The sequence below is a fragment of the Herpailurus yagouaroundi genome, unplaced genomic scaffold, assembly GCF_014898765.1.
Source record: "Herpailurus yagouaroundi ecotype Mexico unplaced genomic scaffold, PumYag 140, whole genome shotgun sequence".
Lineage (NCBI taxonomy): Eukaryota > Metazoa > Chordata > Mammalia > Carnivora > Felidae > Herpailurus > Herpailurus yagouaroundi.
Window position 1 is genome coordinate 95786727 of NW_024412395.1, and position 24090 is coordinate 95810816.

Consider the following 24090-nt stretch of genomic DNA (forward strand, 5'->3'; position numbering starts at 1 on the left):
TTGTGACCTTAGCCAAAGTCGGACACTTAACTGATCGAGCCACCCAGGCGCCCCTAGAGTGTTTTTCTTTTTAAAAATAACTTCTGGGGCGCCTGGGTGGCTCAGTTGGTTAAGCGTCTGACTTCGCCTTGGGTCGTGATCTTGCAGTTCAGGAGTTCGAGTTCCGCATCCGGCTCTGCGCTGACAGTTCAGAGCCTGGAGCCTGCTCCGGATTCTATGTCTTCCGCTCTCTCTGCCCCTCCCCTGCTCATGCACTCTCTCTCTGTCTCCCAAAAATAAACAAACATTAAAAAATTTTTTTTAGAAAAATAACTTCTACTGAAAATGTAAAAGGAACAAAATACAAGTATTGACAGTTGGTGTTTTGTTTTTCGTGTAAAATTTCTCTGCTAATTTTAATGAAAATCAAGCCACGTGTCAAGGCTAACATATACCTACCGTACAGAGCGCCCACACTCAGCTTGCTTTTGTCTGTGTCAGCTGTGCCTCAAATGAAGCAAAGAGGACAAGGAGCCTTCCATGCCTTGGTTGGTGCAGACCAGGCAGGCTGCAGCTCTGTGAGTGGGATGGTGGCAACGCCAGCACCAGTTTTGAAGCCCCAAACTAGCAAGGGGAGAGAACTGTTTGGAAAGAGAAGACACAGAACTAGAACTTTCTGTGAAAGTGGATAGAAATCCTGTCCTAGGTAACCCTGAGTCTAGTGTTACTCAAAGCCTAACTGGTCCTCCTTCCAGAAAAATAAAGCCACATCTGGATGTTGACTTGAGGACCTCTGCTCTCCATAAGAGGAGGATAATTGACTTGGAGTCCCACCTTTTCCGTACGTAAGGGTGACCTGGGTTTGTCTTCAGGCCTACTTTGAGACAGCTGCACAGCCTTTTACTTAAACTTTCTGAATCATATAGTATAAAATTCACAAAAACAGTTTGCTCATAATTTGTTCACTGGTTAATTTAACTTCTACAAGATGTACAGACCTTATCTATACAGGCTTAAAACATAGATTTTCAAACACATGGAGGTTGATGAATTCCAAACCACTTTGCATTTTAAGGATGACTAAAATCAGAAATACTTTGGGACTAGCTAAAATCATTTTTTCTGAATTGTGAGAGATTTATATATTTTATCTTATAGAAAAGTTGACAGTCATAGAAAGGTCATTGAAGACCCTGTCTCTGTTTCTCTACCTAGCAATAGTTAGTTTATTGCCTTTTCTGTTTCATATTCTTTTTTGAAGAATCACTTAATTTAATATTTTTTTAATGTCCATTTATTTATTTTGAGAGCAAGAGAGCGTGAGTGGGGGGAAGAGCAGAGAGAGGAGAAAGCGAGAATCCCAAGCAGGCTTTGCACTCTCAGTGTAGAGCCCAACATGGGGCCCAATCCCACAAACTACAAGACCATGACCTGAGCTGTAATCAAGAGACAGACACCCAACTGACTGAGCCACTCAGGTGCCACAAGAATCACTTAATTAAAAAAAAAAAAAAAATTGGGGGCGCCCAGGTGGCTCAGTCAGTTAAGTATCCAAGTTCAGCTCAGGTCATGGTCCATAGCTAGTGAGTTTGAACCCCACGTCAGGCTCTGTGCTGAGAGCTCACTTGCTAGCTCTCTCTCTCTTTCAAAAAAATGAATACATGTTAAAAAAATTTTTTTAATTTGTTTTTTAACGTGTATTTATTTTTGAGAGAGAGAGGCAGACTGCAAATGGGGGAGGAGCAGAGAGGGAAAGACACAATCGGAAGCAGGCTTCAGGCTCTGAGCTGTCAGCACAGAGCCTGATGTGGGGCTCGAGCCCACAAACTGCAAGATCATGACCTGAGCCGAAGACGGATGCTTAACTGATTGAGCCACCCAGGCTCTCCAAGAATCACTTAATTTTAGAGCTGGAGGTCATTAAGAGTCCAGTGTCTGTCTGTCTGTCTCTCTCTCTCTCTTTTTAATGTTTATTTATTTTTGAGAGAGGGAGAGACAGTAGAAGCAGGAGAGGAGCAGAAAGGGGGAGACACAGAATCTGAAGCAGGCTCCAGGCTCTGAGTTGTCAGCACAGAGCCCGACATGGGGCTCGAACCTGCAAAGTGTGAGATCATAACCTGAGCCGAAGTCGGATGCTTAACCTACTGAACCCCTCCAGTTTTTTTTTTTCAGATGTGAATATTGAGGACCAGAGAAGTAACTGTTGCAGCGGCATAGTTTACTGCTAGCTCAGAAGCCAGCCCTCTTGAGGAGGCAGCTAACAAAGATTTTCTACTTTTTTTTTTTTTTAATTCAACTTTTGATTTGGGGACAATTATAGATGCACATGCAGTTGTAAGAAATAATACAGAGAGATCCCCTGAACTCTTTACTTAGTTTTCCCCAGTGGTAATATTTGGCAAAGCTAGTACCATAGAGTACAATCAAGATATTAACCTTAGTGAAGATACAAGTATTTCCATCACTGCAGAAATCCCTCTTGTTGCCCTAATAGCCAAACCTCCCTCCCTTCTGTGCCTGTTTCCTCCTTAATGCTTGGCAACCACTAATTTGTTCTATAACTTTTTCACAAGTTGATTTCATCTTGATTTCATTAAGAGTATCATAAAAATAAGATGATTGCCATATGTAACTTTTTGGGATGGGCTTTTTTTTTTTTTTAACTCCGCATATTCTCTGCAGATTTATCCAGGTTGTTGCATGCATCAAGGTTGTTCATTCCTTTTTATTGCTGAGTAGTGTTCCATGGTGAGGATATGCCACAGTACATTTACCTGTTGAAGGATATTTATACTTGGGTCATTTCCAGTTTGGGCTGTTGGGAATAAAGCTGCTGTAAACCATCACATACATATATTTTTTAAATTATTTATTTTAAAAACGTTTATTTGTTGGGGCACCTGGGTTTTCAACAATCCTAAATTCTGATACTCAGTAAATTCAAAGCCTTTCAAGTAGACTGTTTTGGAAATGGGGAATTAAGAGTTGAGTTCAGTGACATTATTTCCTTGAGAATTAGTATTTAACGTGACCCAATAACATTCTTTAAAAATTCTTGATTTAAAACACTGAAGTGTTTTACATATAGTGCCGATTTCTGGTGTGCTGTAAAATAACAGGTAGAATGGCTGTTTAGAATCTAAAGATTAATCTTAAATAGTAATGTTTGTGGATCATACCAACTCAGCAGAGAGAGTAATAACTATTTTTTCCACTCCCAATGCTATTTAAAGAAATGGTCTGCGTGTGTCAGCTTGTACCCAATACATAGTTGAGGTGTTCATTTATTTGAGATCCCTTGAGATAGCCTTGGCTATCTTGGCTAGCCACTGTTGGAACAACAGTAGGGACTCAATAGCCCACTGCCCCAGATTCCCAGACCTGTGTTACCATACTGTTACATAAAAATCTGATACCACAAATCATTTCCAAAATGCAGAAGAGCATTAATTATCTGTGTATCTTCAGATTTAACCTACATATAAAATGTGCTAGAGGTATCACTCTTTTCTTTCTTTCACTTTTTTTTTCCTTTTTCTTTTTAAAACTCTGTTCCTCTTAGGTCTTTTCTGCTCTTCCTCCTTTTTAATTATTCTTATCAATTTTTTTCTCTCTTCTTTGTCTCTGTGTAGCATATTCCTCTTGCACGCACCCAGACCCATTACCTACTTGCAGAGCCACTCTTTTCAGGGGCTTCCCCTGCCTGTGACCTGTCACTAGAAATTTTGGAGCTGAATCACAGAAGGAAGTATTGGAAAATTTGGTCTTTAGGTGACATTTAATAGTGTAGCTTATGGGTTAGCCCTAGCGCTTTATGGATTACTATTTGCAAAATAATTACTGAGCACTTGTCTTTGTAGAATCACAATTTAAAAGACAGCGTCCCCAGGGCTCCTGGGTGGCTCAGTTGGTTAAGCATCTGACTCTTGATTTTGGCTCAGGTCATGATCTCACAGTTGGTGAGATCGAGACCTGCATTGGGCTGCATGCCTCAAGCACAGAGTCTGCTTGGGATTCTCTCTCTCTCTCTCTCTCTCTCTCTCTCTCTGCCCCTCTGCGTGTGCACTCTCTCACCTTCTCAAAATTAATAAACTTAAGAACAGCACCCCGAAAGAAAGTATATGTCATAGTAACAGCACTCCACGGTTGTGGACTTCCTTTTCTCTACCATATGTCTGTTTTTCATCCTAGGAGCTGTGCAGAGATTCTGACCAAACCCCTTTCCAATGAGAAAGTTGTCCGACCAGCTCTCATCTACAGTCTCTTTCCCAATGTGCCCCCTACCATCTATTTTGGAACCCGGGATGAGAGAGGTAAACATGGCCAAGTGGCTAAGTCCATAAGTACCCCCAGGAGAAGGATACTAGCAAAGTTAGGAGGAGGTGGCAATAAGGTAGCAAGGGTTTTCCAGAGTGGCTTTTTTTGGCGCTCGGTACCTCACCTGGTTCACCAGTCTGAAATGGGGAACTTTTCCTTGTCTGTCCTGAGCTGACCCTTGTCAGCCCCATAATCTCATGCCCCATTCTTGCCCTCTAGCCTTGTTTCTTCTCCCTTGCAACCTCCCTCCTTTCTGTGTTCCTCAACCCTGTGCAGCCCCCCTTACTCCACAAAGGACTTCTCCTTTGAAACTTTGGCCTGGAACAATACTTAGTGGCTTGTCTACCTAGGTGAAGTTGAGCAACAGTGCCACCTTTTTCCTCTTCTCATCCTGACTTGTGCTCTTCTTCACCCCCATCCCTTTTCCCCAGTGGAGAAACTTCCCTGGGAACAGAGGAAGCTGCTCCGGTGGAAGATGAGCACAGTGACCCCCAACATTGTCAAGCAGACCATTGGACGGTCCCACTTCAAAATCAGCAAAAGTGAGTCACCTGCCTTAATGCAAGCCTGTTCTTTGCTCCAACAGATGGTCTTAGGTAGGAGGAGAGCCCTAGTTACCCCCTGATATGTGGGGACCCTGTCCTGAAGTTTCCAACTTCAGAGGAAGACCTAGCTCTGAACTCCTTCTGGGCTGGAGCCTGTTCCTCAAAATTAGAAGACAAGGAGCCGTTGTTCTATTCCTGACCCCAGAGCCTCGTGTGGGACAGCTCCATGGCGACTCTCAGAAAACTGGGTCTGGGAGCTGTGCCCAGGCCCAGTGGTATTTCTGGGGCCTCTGAGCCTCTCCATCCCAAGGACTGAGCTGCTAACAGAACTGACTCCCTGATGTGCCCTCTGTAGGAAACGATGACTGGCTGGGCTGCTGGGGTCATCACATGAAGTCTCCTAGTTTCCGATCCATTCGGGAGCATCAGAAGGTAGGGGTCCTTTCTGGGGAACAGGCGGGAGGAGGTCAGTGTTGGGAACAAGGAAAGAGGGGGGTGGCCGTGGAGAAGCCAGGAAGGTGTCTAGAGGAGCAGAGGCAGTGCTGGAGGAGGGTGCGGTGGGACCCTCGCAGACCGCGCACCGCTAGCGGTGCAGGGGAGGTGTCCCAGGCAGTTGCAGACTGCCCGAGACACTTTTCCCTCTAATGTGTCTGGAGGTGCAGCACCTGTTTCCATTGATCATGTTTCTCCTGTAACTGCTGCGCGTCACCTCCACTCCCCCAAGCTGAATATGCATAAAGAGGGTGCTGGTCTAATGTTGAAACAAAGGAGTCCCTTGTGCCCAGACTTAATGAAGGCCATGTGCTTTCCTGTCTTTGTCCTACAGGCTGTCATGGCAAAAGACTTAAAACACCTTTTTCTTTGCACTTATCTGACTTAATCACTATTGTACGGTTGTTCGTGAACTATCCACTCCTTGAGAGCACTACATTTTGGTGTGTTTTGTGTGTGCTTTCGTCATCTTTTGGTACTTATGTAACTGAGTACTTACCATTAGATGGTGATGGTAAGATGGATCAAGGGCTCACGCTGTCATTTAAGGAAATTGGAACGGTACCATGAGTCTTGCTCTCTTCCTCGTGGCCTCACCAGGGCCATCCCCCTGCTCTCACCCTTTGTCCCTTCTGTAGCTAAACCACTTCCCAGGTTCATTCCAGATTGGGCGAAAGGACCGACTGTGGCGGAACCTGTCTCGCATGCAGAGCCGCTTTGGCAAGAAGGAGTTCAGCTTCTTCCCCCAGTCCTTCATCCTGCCTCAGGATGCCAAGCTCCTGCGCAAAGCTTGGGAGAGCAGCAGCCGCCAAAAGTGGATTGTTAAGCCGGTGAGTGGATCACAGTGGGTGGTAGGAAAAAATGGGGAACAGTGGTGTATTGGGCCAGGAGCACATCTCGTCTCCTTTCCACTTGATTTCTAGCCAGCGTCAGCTCGAGGCATCGGCATCCAGGTCATTCACAAGTGGAGTCAGCTCCCCAAGCGAAGGCCTCTCCTGGTGCAGAGGTGAGCCTGTCTCTAGCTCACATCTGGCTCCCCATTCTCCCATCTCCTCAACCTGGAGATTCCCTGTTTATAGTGTTCTTCTCTCCTGTGTCCTCCCAGCCAAAGACCTCCTTCACCAAATGTTTTAAGGTCTTTATCCCAGGGACTGTTCGCTGGCTTTTGCCATTTCATCCTGCGCCCTGTCTCATTGGTCATGTCCCTGAAGCTGGCCTTTCCTCGTGTAGGTATCTACACAAACCCTACCTCATCAGCGGCAGCAAGTTTGATCTGCGAATCTATGTTTACGTCACCTCCTACGATCCTCTGCGGATTTACCTCTTTTCAGATGGACTCGTCCGCTTCGCCAGTTGCAAGTATGTGGTAGTGGTGAGGCTGCATCCTGACTCCTCTGGGGGGTTTGTTTTCCTGAAAGAGAGGAAAAACTGGAGGATGCTGAGCAGGAAAAACACACTTTGGTAGTTTGGGTTAACAAGAGAGAAGGAGGAGGGTATTTGGAAAACCCAGTCTTCTTTTCCTTCCTTGTGTCTCCTTTTACATGGAACGCTTCATTTCTTTTTTTTCTTTTTTCTTTTTTTTTTTTTAATTTTAATGTTTTATTTTCAAGAGAGGGAGAGAGAGAGACAGAGCATGAGCAGGGGAGGGGCAGGCAGAGAGAGGGGATACAGAATCTGAAGCAGGCTCCAGGCTCCGAGCGGTCAGCACAGAGCCCAACGTGGGGCTTGCACTCACAAACTGAGATCATGACCTGAGCTGAAGTCAGATGCTTTACCGACGGAGCCACCCAGGCTCCCCATGGAATGCTTCATTTCTGACACTTCTGGTCATGAAATGCATTGGGGCTTTTTCTAAATCACATGAGGCAGTTCTCTGAGACACTGGCTGGGTACCTGCAATTTAACTCTTGCCACTGTCCAGCCCCCAGAGCATCCAGTCCCTAGAGCATCCAGTCCTCCAGGTTGGGGCTCATTCTCACAAGGTTGCCTCTTCCTCCTACTTCAGACGCCAGTTATAAGTCCATGTGCCACCTATGCATCTGACAACCGGTCTGCTATTAGTCAGAGGTTCCTGGGACCCCCTTCTCAGGTTCCATTAATTTGCCAGAGAAGCTTACCATAAAAGGAGATGGTAAAGTTTGATTATAGATTAATATCCAGACAAAGCAAGGTGCCAGAGGAGACAAGACACAGAGCTTCCCTGCCTCTCTGGATACCAATCTCCCAGCACGCCCCACGTGCTTACCCACCCAGAACCTGAACCCCTTACTTTTAGAATTTTTATGGAGGCTTCATCACATACACATCAGTTCTGTTTTTAGCCTTTCAGATCATCAGTTCTGTTTTTAGCCTTTCTCCCTCTTAAGAGAATGGGGGGCGGGGTCGAAGATTTCAAGCTTTGGTCTGTCTGGTGATCAGACCCTATCCAGGAACCCACCCAAAGTCGCCTCATTAGAACAAAAGACCCTTTTGTCGCCTAGGAAATTACAAGGGTTTCAGGAGCTATGTGTCAGGAGCTGGGGTCAAAGACCATATATGAGAACAAAAGATGCTTCTAGTGCTCTTATTACTGAGGAATTCTTAAGGGTTTTGGTAGCTCTGTGCCAGGAACCAGGGGCAGGGACACAGAGGTCAGTTTCTTATAAATCGTACTGTCACTTGGGGACTAGGAAATGAGAAAGTTCTCTACCTCATTGAATGTGGGTTGGGTCTTTCTGCAGGACCAAGGTGGGGATGAAGGAGAGGAGTCCCACATCCCTTGCCCTATACTTCTCTTCCACTTGGCTGTTCATCTGTATCCCTTGTCATCTCCTTTTATAAGAAACTAGTCAACATAAGTAAAAGTTTTCCTGAGTTTTGTGAGCTGCTCATGGTAAAAGAGCTGTGGTATTTTAGAAACCTTACTGGCAGATATACTTCTCAGACTCTTGTGCATCTGAAAAGATCTGTCCACTTGTCCTTTACCTCCTCAGGATTTGGGAAATGTTTGGACCTTTGTCTGCTTGCCATCTCTCTATCTTACCTCTGCCTTTTTCCTCACTCCCAGGTATTCCCCTTCCATGAAGAGCCTTGGCAACAAGTTCATGCACCTGACCAACTACAGTGTCAATAAGAAGAATGCCGAGTACCAGGCCAATGCAGATGAAACGGCCTGCCAGGGCCACAAATGGTACCCAGGCTGGGCCCCCATGAAGTGGAGGCCTAGAGGGGCACAAGGTTCTAGCCTTTGGGGAGGTTCAAGGGGATGGTGAGCGGAGTATTGATGTAAAGCCCAAAGGTTACTTAAACACTGGGCAGTTCAGAATTGGTCTGTTTGCATTTACGCTCCTTTCTTTCTTAATTGAAAACCTCAAAAGAAGAGATGTGGAGAAAACACCTTTGGACCTCTTACTCCTTTTTCTTTCTCTTTCCTTGATTACTCATTCATCGAATATAAACCCAAATACTACCCCCGTCCCACCCTTGCAGGGCACTAAAGGCCTTATGGAACTACCTGAGCCAGAAGGGAATCAATAGCGATGCCATCTGGGAGAAGATAAAGGATGTTGTTGTCAAAACCATCATCTCGTGAGTCACACTGCCACCCTGGGTGAAAGGCCTACCACTGGATCCCCTTTTCTTATGGGCCTCCACGCTGCTGTGTCCTAGACATTGACCACGCTGTGTGTCAGTTTCTGAGGACGGGCAGTAGGAGTGAGTGGATAGAGTTCTGCTCTTCTACTGAACTTCCTCTCCAGAAGCTGGCTCTGGATCAGAGGCGTCTCTTGGGAGCTGCTTTTCCTGGGTTACTTCTGTTCTCCCATCTCTGGGCAACTCCCCTGGCAGGGCGGCCTGTGTAGGGCCCTCTGGGAAGAGCTGGGCTGAATACTTGGTCTTCCCTGTGACCAGGTCAGAACCCTATGTGACCAGCCTGCTGAAGATGTACGTGCGGCGGCCCTATAGCTGCCACGAGCTCTTTGGTTTTGACATCATGCTGGATGAGAACCTCAAGCCCTGGGTCCTAGAGGTCAACATTTCCCCAAGGTAAGTGGGATTCTCAGGGCCCTGAGTAGAACTCTTCCTGTAGCTCCATGATCCTCTACCCCTTTGCCCCCCATGCCTTGCTGACTTTGGGAAGACCTCTCCTTCACTAGAATTTGTGTTTTCCCTTCATGGTCTGTTTTTCTCATTCACTCATTCTTTGCCATTATCTCAAGAGTCTTTGAGGATGGAGAGAGATTGTTAAAAGTTACTCTTTTCAACTTGATCCCTACTGCATGCTTTTGCCCTAGCGGATGAAGGTCATGGCCAGGAACCCCCCCTGAGTGAGGTTATTCACTATCTGTGGGGCAAGAAGTCCCCCATGATGATGCACATGAGTTGGGGAGGCAGTGAGTAAATGGGGCTAGCCCTAACTTGGGTGCATAACCAGAAACAGTTTTACTGCTCTTTGTACCCTTTCCCAAAGCCTCCACTCCAACTCTCCATTGGACATCAGCATCAAAGGCCAGATGATCCGTGACCTTCTGAACCTGGCAGGCTTTGTTCTGCCCAACACAGAGGATATGGTTTCCAGCTCCAGCAGCTCTAGCAGCTCCAGCACCAGGTCAGCCTCCCTGCTTGGCTGTGGCTTGCCTGGCAGCATGAACAGCCCCATGGTGACTGTGGGAAGGGATGATGTCTGGGCGCCCCCTCCTGATGGTCTCCTTTGCGACTCAGTCTGCCCCCACAGTCTATCCACACACCTTTCCCACGTCAGTGCCCCTCAAAAGCATGTCTGGTTATCTTGTTCCCAGCTCAGGAATCTCCAACAGGGTGTGGGGAATCAGCTTTGAACTCCTCACAGGCACATTGGAGGCCACAGCCTCCTTTTCCCAGGTGCCCCTCCCTCTACTCCTCCCCCTGGCTCCTGTGCTCTGACAAATCAATCAGTCATAGGACCTCAAAGTTGGAAGGATCCTTAAGGATCAGTGAATTGAGTCTCCCCCCTGCAATGTATATGGCTTCTCTCTGTCCTCCCATAGTATCCCCTCCTCCGCTCATTGGGATTCTTCCTCCTGAAGTTCCCCTCAGTCAGACCTCCCTGTTGTGACCTCACCCATCCATGAGAGCCTAGCTGAAGACAGAATCTTCATGAAGCCAGCCCTACATGGGCTTTCTCCACCATAGCCCCACACCACTTGGAACCACTCTTGAGGAAAGGGAGCTAGTATTTAGTTGGTACCTGCTGTGTGTAAGGAGAATCCTGTAACTTATCTCCACAACAACCCCATGAGGTTGATATTAAGTATCCTCAGTTTACAGATGAGGAAACTGAAAATCACTGGGGTTAAGTAGCCCACCCATGGTTATTCAGCTACAAAGTGGTAGAGCTGGGATTCCAATCCTGATTGGCTAGGAACAAAACTTGCTTTCCCCACCATGCCTTGCAGACTCCTGTTTGGCTCTGTGCTGTGGTTGTCATTTGACACCTGCCGTCTTGTGAGTATTTTGGAGGCTATCTTTGTGTCTCTCAGCAGTAATCATAGCAATGTGGATGAGGAAACTGTGGTTCAGGGAGGTCATGTGATTTGCCCAGGATAACACAGCCAGTAGGGCTGAGCTGGGTACTTAGGAAGTGTCCACCAAATGAAACTGAAGTATCCAACAATTATTTGGGGGGGGTGGTCCTCTTTTTTTTTTTTTTTAACTACTGAAATGCAACCTAATGAGGTACCTTATACTCTTTCAGTTTTCCATGGTAATTGATCTTTGGACGCCCAGACAGGGCATTGTGGTGTGATCTATTCAAGTAACAAATATTCCTCTAAACTTCTTTGTCTTCTCTTGAGAAGGGTGTGACTCCATCCAACAAACCACTTAACCTTGGTGCCCTAGTGAGTCCCCTGACCCTGACCAAGAGTATCTTCCTTCTCCAGTTAAGCTAAGGGTCCTGGGATGGACCCTCTCTCCTCATGTCTTCAGGATGTGAAGCTGCTGACCTTACCGTTTGCTTCTTTTCCATCCATTGCCTTAGCCTGCCCAGCTCCCCCAGGGACAAATGTCGAATGACCCCAGAACATTTCACTGCACAGAAGATGAAGAAAGCCTATTATCTGACCCAGAAAATTCCTGATCAGGTAGGAGATTACACACACACACACACACACACGCACACACACACACACACACACACACACACACACACCCCGAGTGCCAACAGAAACTTTCCTCAGTCAAATATTTGGGACCCTAAGGCGACCGGTTTTCCCTTTCCCTAGGACAGGGTTTCCTAACCCTGGTCCATGATCCCTTGGTGTGCAGAGATCTGCTGGTGTATGTGTCGTTCCAGGAGAGAGTTGATGGCCTCTATCACATGGTCAAGAACCACTGCTCTTAGCAAAATGCTATACTAGCCATCCCTTGTTGTCAGAGCCATAGATCCTTTGGGTTTCTTTCCTTGAGGTGCGTTGAGCCCCTAGGAGGGTTGATATCTTCTCAGCAGATGAGGGAGCCAAATATGACAGTAGCAGACAAAAGGCTGCTACCAAATCAGAGTTGTTGGATTCTGCTCCTGACTCCAGCCAGCAAACCTCTTAAAGAGGCTCCCCTACCTGGACCAATGGTGTCTTCCCCAGACAGCAAAGCTCAGTAGGCTTGGGAATAGACGAGTTCCAGAGATGACCCACTAGTCGGCCTTGGTGCTGCCTTGGGAGTCCTGGAGCCTAGGACCTCAGAACTGTGCTCACTGTCCCCAGCTTCTGGATTCTCTGCCTCCAGCTCACACTCTCTGTCACGCCCTCTTCCTCTCTGTTCTTTGGGCCTTAGGACTTTTATGCGTCTGTGCTGGATGTCCTGACACCAGATGATGTTCGGATTCTGGTTGAGATGGAAGATGAGTTTTCTCGCCGCGGTCAATTTGAACGAATTTTTCCTTCTCGAATCTCCTCTCGCTATCTCCGCTTTTTTGAGCAGCCACGATATTTCAACATTCTCACCACCCAGTGGGAACAGAAGTACCATGGCAACAAGCTCAAAGGTGATGTGTCCTCCCTACCCACAGGAGGCCATGTTTAGTGAGTGATTAAATCTCAGTAGACCAAGAAATGGGCCTCCCTGGCAAGAATTGACCAGTTGAATCCACCCTCTTAAGTCCCACCCCTGCTAATCTTGTCCTAGGAGTAGATCTGCTTCGGAGTTGGTGCTACAAAGGGTTCCACACAGGAGTTGTCTCTGATTCTGCTCCAATGGTGAGTGACACCGTTGCGGGGGAGGGGACAAATTCAGTCAGTCCCTCACTCCACCTGAAGAGTGCAGCGAGAGTTGGATGGAGATCCAGACCTTCTCACTTCTCCCCTAGGCCTTGTCTCTGTGTCTCATGACTCTTCCCTTCCAAGGGAGTAATGGCCTCCGGGACTCCCTGGATGCCTTTCTTTCAAGGGCCAAGAGTGCTTTGTAGCGTCAACTTCTTGCCTGAATCTGGAAAGAACAGAGATTTTTGTCCCAGATGGGCCCGTGCTTGAATGGTAGGGAAGAGGAGAGCCCCATGGTCACTCAGTGCTCCATAGAGCTGGGAAAGAGTCCCAAGACCCCAAACACTCCCTCCTGACTTCTGCCTAGCCCTTTTGACCTCACTGCTTCCTTTGCTTTTAGTGGTCTCTCCCAACATCACTTCTGACTGTCCCAAAGGGTGATGTGGCGCTCAGTGCTTTCAACAAATCAGAGACTGGCAAGCTGGGGTGAGTGCTGTCTGAGCAAGGGAATGGTGTTGGATGTGAGTTCAAGGAGTTTTCTTCTTCCTCCCTTCCCAGATTATGAGAAGATCAGCATTCTCCAACTGGGGGTTGGTGGGATATGCAGCCACATATGGGATATGCGTATCACAATGGGCAGCCAGTGTCCTCTGCCTGGTGACTCCCCTTCTGCCCAGCAAAGCTGAGCTGGAGCATGGGGTTACCTGCAGACACAGCCCCTCTTAGCCGTGCTCACTAGCTGTGGGCTCCTTGAGCCTTCCTTCTCTCACACATTCGTGTCTGCACCAAGCTCTCTAGCCTTCAGATAAAGAAGGTGTATTTTACGGTTACTTATATCTTCGTATAATCATGGTCTGTAGCGCCATAGTGTTGTGAATGTCTGGTCCAGACTCTAAAGACAAATCGTAGGCTGAAGTCTCAGCCACATAGCCATCTCTTTCTTTTCCCACCTGCTTCTTCAGAAAACACAGCTTCTCTGAGGGAAGCATACCACTCTCTGAAGATGGGACCATGCCCAAGCCCAAGAAGACCCAAGCTGGCCATTCTTCTCTTTCCAGAAAACCCAGTTCTTCCAGGGACAGTGAGGATACCAGCAAAGAGCCCAGCCTCTCCACCCAGATGTTGCCTCTGATCAAGTACTCTGGGCAGACTTTGAGACTCTCTGCTTCCCCCACCTCCCAGTCAACCGGTGACTCACTCCTGGCTGCTGTGAGCCCATGACTGGCCTCTCTCCATTAGTCCCTGCCTAGGAGCACCGGTGTTAGCTACCTCATGGGAATTGGCTGGCTGGCCAGCCAGCCTGAGCCCCGGCCCCTTCCTCAAAGTATTTTTTTGAAGTGGTTGAATTGCAGAGATGGGTATCTGAAGGGCTGGAGGGGTGGTGGGAATGGGGAGAAGGTGAGGAAGGTTCACTGGCTGGTACCTCATATCCCAGCAGAGAAGCCACTGATGGCCACTCAGCCTTATAAAGCAGGGTTTGGTTTCTAACTTCAGAGAGCCACGTGTGGTTTGTGTGAGGCCTTGGTGCTGTGAATGAGTTACAGCTCTGGAGGAAAAAACACATCGAACATATTTGGGCCTGAAGTCCTTTGCCTGTAATTGAGGAGGTCCCTCCGAAGGTCCTTATCTCTTCAGGTCTCCCCACCACCCTCTTCCCCACACTGTGCCCCGAGGAGCCACTTTGAGAAACCTTCTGACCTCCTCAGTAGACAAGCAGGGAGAGGCCATACGTGATGAACCCATTTCCTGTCATCCTAGTCTTTAGGGGCTTCATATTTCCTTTCATATACCCACCAGCCAATAGCCCTGAGTCTGTTCTGACTTCACATCACTACCTGTTCAACCTTCTAGACTTCTTTCTCATGAATGTTAGCTCTTCGCTGTGAGGTGAGAGGTCTTGAGCTTTGTGAATTTCCTGTGGCCCCAGTGAAGGAGCCCAGGTAATCCCAGTTGCTGTTGTCTGTGTCTACACATCAAAAGACACAACCCAGGGGCAGGGCGGAAGGAGCTGCGATTTCCCCACAACACACAGGAAGTTGTGGGTTCTTACCTCCTTCACTGATTAGCGGGGTCTAGCTCACAGGCCACCAGGGGAGCAGAGTCTGGGGGCATGGCCGGTGGGTTGCAGGAGCAGTCACCATTGTAAAATGGCCTTCTAGTCAGACCGCTGATGAAACTCTTGTACTCTTCACTGAATCTACCTCCCTCCCCAAGACTCCGTAAACAGCGAGTGTTCAATAAACGTTGACTGAGCGAACTGTGAGTACAAAGAACACAGACACCTGAACCAGAAGTTCTCCTCTCTGTGCTGGGGCCCAGTGATGCCCAGGGGAAGCACCCGGTGGGATAGTGGATCAGAAAGGTGGTTTTCACTTGAACTATGGTTTCTCCTCAACTCAACCCAGCACTTGCTGGTAGCTGCTCACTCCTTCCTGGGCCCTATGGTCTCTTCACTTCAGTTGTCTAGCAGCTGTGCCCAACATGAATCCACCTGGCCCCAGGCTCTTTGCCTTTATTCTCTCTGAATTTCATAAAGATGATTACCCTGCTTCGTGGCTTCTGGAGTTCTAAGTGGTGAGTTGGGATGGAGCCATGGAAAAGTCACTGAGAGGCCTGACTGGGTTCAAGGCCATGCAGTAGATGGCTGCGCTGGTCAGTCTGAAGGCCATGTTGACAATTGTGAAGAAAGCTTTGTGACAAAGTCCTGAGATATTACCTGCTGCTCAGTAGCAAGGACTTCAAAGTCAGGCCCAGCAGGAGAGGCCCTGGCGGTCCTTAAATCTGTTCTGATAGAATTGAAGCCAGCTCTGTCCTGTGCCACCTTAGTGTGGTACTCCACTGCATTGTCAAAACCTTGTGATGAGGGCAGTCAGCAGCCTTCCTAAGAAAACTGGCCACCTGCGTAAGTACTTTTGTGGTGGCTGGTCTGGTGCAAGGGCTTGGCTGTGGAGGCATGGCTGAGCTGGTTTATTCTTTGGAAACTAGCTTCAGTTCTGTGGCCTGCCAGCTGAGAATCCCCAGAAGGCATAACCAGTGCACTGACATCCCTGTAACTGGAGAGGGGACCAGCATTGCAGCATCATGGGATAAGGAGTGGGAGGGGAGCTTACTAAGTTAAATAGGTAATGAAAATAAGTGTCCGTAATAGTTTAAAACGTGTTTATGCATACATTATTTTTTTTTAATGTTTTTACTTTTGAGGGAGAGAGAGAAAGCATGAGTGGGGGAGAGGCCAAGAGAGAGGGAGACACAGAATCTGAAGCCAGCTCCCGGCTCTGAGCTGTCAGCACGGAGCCCAATGCAGAGCTCCAACTCATGAACAGTAAGATCATGACCGAACCAAAGTCGGATGCTTAACTGACTGAGCCACACAGGGACCCTTATACATACATTATTTTTAGTTTCCATCCTATTACAATCTCTGAAGGTGTGGTGTTTTGCCACATGGGACAAAGGAATGGGGATTATAATCCCCCTTCACCCTTGAGAGAAAAAAATCTTGCTTAAGCATTCAGCATACATGTTTAGCAATGAACACCTGTGTTAAGGCATTCAGCTCAATAAGGACTTGGGGAGAAGTAAGGTTTGTTGAAAGCTTAAATCTGGAGGTGTAGGATAAATGTCAGAACATGTCCGCTGTTTTTTTTAAATTGATAACAGTCCCTGTTTGGAGACGGAATGGAATGTTCCGGAGTCAAGAAATGAAGTACAAGATATTTCTGGATCAGTGGAGTAGGGATTTGGGGTGGGGGCATAGAAGGTAGTCACTATTCCTGTTTACTTCAGATTCACTCAGGATTGATCAGAAACTGATTTAGAATGAATACCAATGAAGAATAGTGGTGTTGTGATAGGAAGAGAGCATGCACCTTGTAATCTGACCTTGGGTTCTTTTTTTTTTTTTTTTTTTCTTTATTTTTGAGAGGGAGCACGAGCAGGGGAGGGGCAGAGAGAGAATACCAAGCAGGCTATGCACTGTCAGCACGAGCCCATTGCAGGGCTCAAACTCATGAACTGTGAGATCATGACCTGAGCTGAAATTGAGTTGGACACTTAACCGACTGAGCTATCCAGGCGCCCCTGACATTGGGTTCTAATTTCAGTTCTGCTGTGTGACCTTGGGCATGTCATCTAACTTTTTAAAGTCAGGGTTTTTTTAATAATTTTTTTAATGTTTTTTTTTTTACATTTATTTTTGAGAGAGGGAGCACAAGTGGGGGAGGGGCAGAGAGGGAGACAGAATCCTAAGCAGGCTCCAGGCTCTGATCTGTCAGCACAGAGCCCAATGCGGGGCTCGAACCCACAAACCGTGAGATTATGACCTGAGCCGAAGCCAGATGCTTCACTTCAGCCCGCTTCAGATTCTGTGTCTCCCTCTCTCTGCCCCTCCCCACTCACGTACTGTCTCTCAAAAATAAACATTAGAAAATAAATAATATGAAAATAATACCTACATTAAGCATTACAAATATGTGAAGTTTTCAGTCCTATCCCAAGAGAAACTAATTAAAAAGGGACAGCAAAGGGTGCCTGGGTGGCTCAGTTGGTTAAGCGTCCATCTCTTGATCTCAGCTCAGGTCTTGATCTCAGCATCATGAGTTCAAAGCCCCACGTTGGCCTTTGCCCTGGGCATGAAGCCTATTTTTAGAAAGAGCAAGGGAGCAATGGGGACCTGGTGGGTGGAAAGGGGGAGGAGCAGGGTACAGAGAGTAGGAGACCTTGAACTGGAGCCAAAGAGCAGGTGCACCAACCCAACAGCTGTGCCAAGAGACTGTTGTTACAGGTGCATTCTTCTGCTTTTATGCTATTTACTTGTTGATGGTGATTGTCCCTGTCATGATAGCCTAACAACACACTCAGTTGCCCTCTGGGGCCATCCAGCACTGGGCCAGTGGAGGCAGGGGATAATCTGGCACATGGTATTGCCATGCCCCTCTCAGCTGAATTAGTTGTACAACAAAGGTGGTCACCACAGACAACTGGGGGACCTCCCCTCCTTGTTTCCTTTAGAATTGTCCTTTAAGAGTTTTAAGATTTAGCTGTGTACTTACTGGGTGAATCCCCCAACTGCTTTGAGCCTTAGAAACATTGGCAGTTTCAGAGATGTATAGCTGAGGGACCTCCATTTCATGCCACTTGTGATTCTGATCCAGCCTCTCAAGCCTTGGCCTTTTAGACAACCCTCTCCACCATAGAGTTTGCACCTTCATTAATGTCCAGGGATCAACAGATGCTCTTTTTAAAAATTTTTTTTAATGTTCTTATTTACTTTTGAAGGAGAGAGAGAGCATGAGTGGGGGAGGAGCAGAGAGAGAGGGAGACACAGAATTCGAAGCAGTCTCCAGGCTCTAAGCTGTCAGCACAGAGTCCGATGGGGGGCTTGAACCCACAAACTGTGAGATCACGACCTGAGCCGAAGCCAGACGCTCAACCGTCTGAGCCACCCAAGCACCCCGATAGATGCTCTTTTGACATGACCTTTCATCAGTTTTGGAGCAATGAAAGCTGCAAGCGATCTTACATTGCTCTTGACAGATTTCTCACGTAAATGAAAGAATACAAGAAGGATCAATAGTTGTTTTCTAAACCCATTTGTGCCTTTATTATAATGGACTAGGACACAATGCTAGGGACTAATTTTGAAAAGATACAAGTTTCAATCAGTGAAGTGAGGAGACCAAAGCATACCTCATATAGTAGTTACGAGGTTTAAATGAGGGGAAAATGTATGTAAAACACTTGGCAAAGTGATAACATATATAGTGCAGATTTCAAATGGATTCTAGGGGCACCTGGGTAGCTCAGTTGAGTGTCTGACTTTGGCTCAGGTCATGATCTTGCTATTCATGAGTTCGGGCCCCACATCAGGCTTGCTGCTCTCAGTGGAGAGCCTGGATCTCTGTCCCTTCCCTGCTTGCACTTTCTCTCTCAAATATAAACATTAAAAAATAATAAAATGGATTCTAAAATAACACCACCAAAAAAATTCCTTCCATAAAGTAATAGTAATCTAGCATGTTACTATTTTAATATTTTACAATACTATTACAATAGTGTGTGTCTGTTACAAAACTGATTAAAATATACTTTTGATTCTATCCATGGGATACCAAACCTGATTATTTAATCAAGATAATTAGCTTGGAAAGATTGGACCCCCTAACATTAGTTGTCAGGGAAGTACATTTAAAACTGGAATGATGGAGATTCAGATTTGTGTATATGCTTGAATGAGGGCGAAGCTACCATCTGTAGATTATGACTGAATCTCAAAGCAGAATTCTGTCAAGGCCAAATGATAGAGCAGTGTGTGGCTGGGCCTCCATTCACCCATTCTCCCAGGTGCCTGCTACAGGGGCACACTGGGCGGCATCCTGAGTGAGAGCCGCTCCTCCTGAGACACGGATGCATCTGGAAAGGGAGCCGAGTCCTAGCACGCAAGACACATTTGTGGAGAACCTGGTGTTAAGCTGTTTGTAGAGCACTTCCTTCTGGGTCTGGGTTGCTACGTAACAGAGCAGTTCCCTCACTGGGGTCTAAGGGGTTGGGGCGGGGGGGAGGGGGCAAAACAAAAGAAAACCAAAAGAAGAGACAAACTATAAGGATGCCCAATTTCAAAGCAGGATGGCTCAAAGGAAAAAGCTTGCAAATCCCACGTGTCAGTGAGGATGTGCAGCAAGTGGAACATGCATTGTTGGTGGGAGTGCAGAATGGTCCATTAGAAACCAGCTTGGTAGTTTCTTGTAAAATGAAACGTACCCCTAACATATCACCCAGCAATTCACTCCTGCATGCAAATGTTCATAGCAGCTTTATTCATAATAGCAAACACTTGGAAACAACCCAAATATCCAACAACTACTGAAAGAACAAACTGTGATGTATCTACTCAATACGACTTAGGGATAAACTGATACATGCACCAATGTGGATGAATCACGAGAGCCTTGTACTCAAGCCAAAAACAAAGGACTTGGTACTTTGTGATTCCACTTACATAACATTCTAGAAAACATTCTAGAAAAGGCAAATAAATTGCAGTAACAGCGTATCAGTGGTTGCCAGAGACTGTAGATGAGGGAGGGGATTGACTGTTTAGGGGCACGTTGGAAATATTCTGTGTCTTGATTGTGGTAGTGGTTACATGACTGTACATTTGTTGAAAGTAGTCAAATTCTACACTTCAGATAGGTGAGCTGTGTAGTATGTAAGTAAATAAAGCTAACTTTTTAAAAAGAACAAGGCAGGGGCGCCTGGGTGGCGCAGTCGGTTAAGCGTCCGACTTCAGCCAGGTCACGATCTCGCGGTCCGTGAGTTGGAGCCCCGCGTCGGGCTCTGGGCTGATGGCTCAGAGCCTGGAGCCTGCTTCCGATTCTGTGTCTCCCTCTCTCTCTGCCCCTCCCCCGTTCGTGCTCTGTCTCTCTCTGTCCCAAATAAATAAATAAACGTTGAAAAAAAAATTTTTTTTAAAGAACAAGGCAAAGATACCATTTCCTGATGCATATGCAAATTAAAGGGACAATGAGATAAAACTAGAATAATTAAAATTTAAAAGGCAATCAAGGGGCACCTGGGTGGCTTAGTTAAGGTTCTGACTTTGGCTTAGGTCAAGATCTCATGGTTCATGGGTTCAAGCCCCACCTCAGGCTCTGTGCTGACAACTCAGAGTCTGGAGCCTGCTTCCGGTTCTGTGTCTCCCTCTCTCTCTGCCCCTCCTCCACTAGTGTTCTCTCTCTGTCTTTCAAAAATAAATGTTAAAAAAATTAAAAGGCTGGCACAAAAACAGACCCATAGACCAATGGAATAGAATAGAAACCCCAGAACTAGACCCACAAACGTATGGCCAACTCATCTTTGACAAAGCAGGAAAGAACATCCAATGGAAAAAAGACAGTCTCTTTAACAAATGGTGCTGGGAGAACTGGACAGCAACATGCAGAAGGTTGAAACTAGACCACTTTCTCACACCATTCACAAAAATAAACTCAAAATGGATAAAGGACCTGAATGTGAGACAGGAAACCATCAAAACCTTAGAGGAGCAAGCAGGAAAAGACCTCTCTGACCTCAGCCGTAGCAATCTCTTACTCGACACATCCCCAAAGGCAAGGGAATTAAAAGCAAAAGTGAATTACTGGGACCTTATGAAGATAAAAAGCTTCTGCACAGCAAAGGAAACAACCAACAAAACTAAAAGGCAACCAACGGAATGGGAAAAGATATTTGCAAATGACATATCGGACAAAGGGCTAGTATCCAAAATCTATAAAGAGCTCACCAAACTCCACACCCGAAAAACAAATAACCCAGTGAAGAAATGGGCAGAAAACATGAATAGACACTTCTCTAAAGAAGACATCCGGATGGCCAACAGGCACATGAAAAGATGTTCAGCATCGCTCCTTATCAGGGAAATACAAATCAAAACCACACGCAGGTATCACCTCACGCCAGTCAGAGTGGCCAAAATGAACAAATCAGGAGACTATAGATGCTGGAGAGGATGTGGAGAAACGGGAACCCTCTTGCACTGTTGGTGGGAATGCAAATTGGTGCAGCCGCTCTGGAAAGCAGTGTGGAGGTTCCTCAGAAAATTAAAAATAGACCTACCCTATGACCCAGCAATAGCACTGCTAGGAATTTATCCAAGGGATACAGGAGTACTGATGCATAGGGGCACTTGTACCCCAATGTTCATAGCAGCACACTCAACAATAGCCAAATTATGGAAAGAGCCTAAATGTCCATCAACTGATGAATGGATAAAGAAATTGTGGTTTATATACACAATGGAATACTACGTGGCAATGAGAAAAAATGAAATATGGCCTTTTGTAGCAACGTGGATGGAACTGGAGAGTGTGATGCTAAGTGAAATAAGCCATACAGAGAAAGACAGATACCATATGGTTTCACTCTTATGTGGATCCTGAGAAACTTAACAGGAACCCATGGGGGAGGGGAAGGAAAAAAAAAAAAGAGGTTAGAGTGGGAGAGAGCCAAAGCATAAGAGACTGTTAAAAACTGAGAACAAACTGAGGGTTGATGGGGGGTGGGAGGGAGGAGAGTGTGGGTGATGGGTATTGAGGAGGGCACCTTTTGGGATGATCACTGGGTGTTGTATGGAAACCAATTTGACAATAAATTTCATATATTAAAAAAAATGAAAAAAAATTAAAAGGCAATCAAGAACAAATGTTGGAGAGGTGCTACAACTGGGGCTTTCACATACGGAGTGTAAAATGGTGCGACCATGTTGGAACACCAGCAGTTACTTGTGAGTTAACATTTATCTATTTATGAGTCCGCAATCCCACCCCTAGATAGTCCTCCTCCCAATAAAATAAGATGCCCAACAAAAATGGTTTTTGTTTTTAACTTTTTAAAATATTTATTTTTGAGAGAGAGACAGAGCATGAGCAGGGGAGAGGCAGAGAGGGAGACACAGAATCTGAAGCAGTCTCCAGGCTCAGAGCTGCCATAGCCCGACGTGGGACTGGAACTCATGAACCGTGAGCTCAAAACCTGAGCCAAAGTCGGATGCTTAACTGACTGAGCCACCCAGGCACCCTGCCCACCAAAAATGTTTATTGCAGCCTCATTCATAATAACAGAGTTGGAAACAACCCAACTCAATAGAAGATCAGATAAAATGGTCTGAAATACTACTACTCAGCAATAAAAAGAAACAAAACTAATCTATTCAACAACATGGATGAATCTCAAAAAAATTATGTTGAGTAAAAGAAGGCGATGCAAAAGAGTACATGATGTATAACTCTACTTTGGTGGAGTTCAACAACAGAGGAAAATAACCTCTGGGGATTAAAATCTGAACAATGTTGGGGTGCCTGGGTGGCTCAGTTAAGCATCTGACTTCTGACCTCAGCTCAAGTCTTGATCTCAGGATTGTGAGTTTGACCCCCACATTGGGCTTCATGCCCGGCATGGAGCCTACTTAAAAAAATTTTTTTTTTGGAAAAAAAAAAATCTGAACAATGTTTCCTTCTGGGAGTCAATAGTGTAGTAAGGGGCACTAGGGAACTTTCTGGAGTGATAGTAATGCTCTATTCTTGAGGGGGGTGTTGTTTACATAGGTAATGTCAAGTTGTGCACTTAAGACCTGTGCGTTAATTTTTTTTAGTTTACTTATTTTCAGAGAAAGATAAAGCACGAGTCTGGGAGCAGCAGAGAGAGAGAGAGAGAAAATCCCAATCAGGCGCCACACTGTCAGTGCAGAGCCTGATGTGGGGGCTCGAACCCACAAACCGTGAGATCATGACCTGAGCCCAAGTCAGTTGCTTAACTGACTGAGCCACCCAGGTGCCCCTACCCTGTGCATTAATTTTAAGATAGCACTTTTAAGAAATTGAGGTGACACTGAAACAACATAAAATTAAGCATTTTAAAATGAACAATTCAGTAGCATTTAATATATTCACAATGTTGTATAACGACCACCACTATCTAGTTCCAAAACATTTTCCTCAAACTAAGAGGAAACCCCAGCACCCCTACCTCCAACCCCCACTTTCTGCTTGCTAGTTCTATAGTTTATCTATTGTGGATATTTAATATAAATGGAATCATACAATTTGTGACCTTTTGTGTCTGTTTTCTTTCACTTTGTATATATTCAAGGTTCATCCACTTTGTAGCATGTATCAGTACATCATTCCTTTTTATGGCTGAATAATATTCCAGTGCATGTATATGTAGGGTCACAACCCTCTCGGGAGTTCCTGGTGTAGTCTGAAACCACTCCCCATAGGCAGAGGGCAGGGACAGACTGAGGAAAGAGGCAGGCCACTCTGTGTTGGTAGGTGGCAATTTTAATAATAGCAAAGGGAACTTTAATACGAGGCTTATCTTGGTTGGCTGCAAGATGAATGGATCCCCACACCTGCCCACCAAATCTTAAAAGCTTATAAAGAGGCCCTAACTGGGCTCAGCCACTTATACCAGGCAGGTGTTTTCAGCATCAAATCACCATCTCAAGGTTCTGTCCTTGGAGCAGTCTCTGGGAGCAGAAAGGCAAGCGACTGGGGAGGGAGGGAAGAGCTTCCAAGGGCTTAGGTCCAGCTCACAGGTCAGTGAGTGGTCCTGTCTTTTTTTAATCAGTCTTCTAGCAGTATATACCACAATTTATTTATCCATTCATCCGTTGATGGGCATTGGATGGTTTCTATTTCTGGGCTATTGTGAATAGTGCGATTGTGAACATGTGTGTATATGTATTTGTTTGCCTGTTTTCAATTCTTTTGGATATCGTATTAGTTTGCTAGGGCTGCTGTGACAAAGCACCACAACTTGGGTGGCTAGAACAATAGAAATACATTGTCTCATGGTTCTGGAGGCTTGAAGCCTGAGATCAAGCTGTCTCTAGAGTTTGTTCTTTCTGAGGATGTGAGGGAAAATGTGTTCCATGCCTCTCTCCTAGCTTCTGGTGGTTTGCTGACAATCTTTGCCATTCCTTGGCTTGTAGACATATCACCCCAATCTCTGCCCTCATGTCCACATGGCATTATCCCTGTGTGCATATCTGT

General features: G+C 46.2%; 1 protein-coding gene across 3 annotated transcripts in view; it reads left to right on the forward strand.

Annotated features, from left to right (window-relative positions):
* Positions 1-15092, forward strand: part of TTLL4 (tubulin tyrosine ligase like 4) — a 38197-nt gene extending 23105 nt beyond the window's left edge. The window contains exons 5-19 of one of the 3 annotated variants that reach the window (XM_040476279.1): positions 4171-4292; positions 4728-4838; positions 5197-5273; positions 5972-6163; positions 6257-6339; positions 6564-6692; positions 8380-8502; positions 8802-8900; positions 9222-9356; positions 9751-9918; positions 11329-11431; positions 12120-12330; positions 12471-12541; positions 12945-13030; positions 13507-15092. In XM_040476279.1, coding sequence (XP_040332213.1) covers positions 4171-4292; positions 4728-4838; positions 5197-5273; positions 5972-6163; positions 6257-6339; positions 6564-6692; positions 8380-8502; positions 8802-8900; positions 9222-9356; positions 9751-9918; positions 11329-11431; positions 12120-12330; positions 12471-12541; positions 12945-13030; positions 13507-13765 — 1969 coding nt within the window. In that variant the 3' untranslated portion in view covers positions 13766-15092. Of the gene's footprint in view, positions 1-4170; positions 4293-4727; positions 4839-5196; positions 5274-5971; positions 6164-6256; positions 6340-6563; positions 6693-8379; positions 8503-8801; positions 8901-9221; positions 9357-9750; positions 9919-10744; positions 10794-11328; positions 11432-12119; positions 12331-12470; positions 12542-12944; positions 13031-13506 lie in introns of those variants that run through there. The other 2 variants (XM_040476280.1, XM_040476282.1) reach the window with 2 other exon arrangements.
* The last annotated feature ends 8998 nt before the right edge of the window (positions 15093-24090 follow it).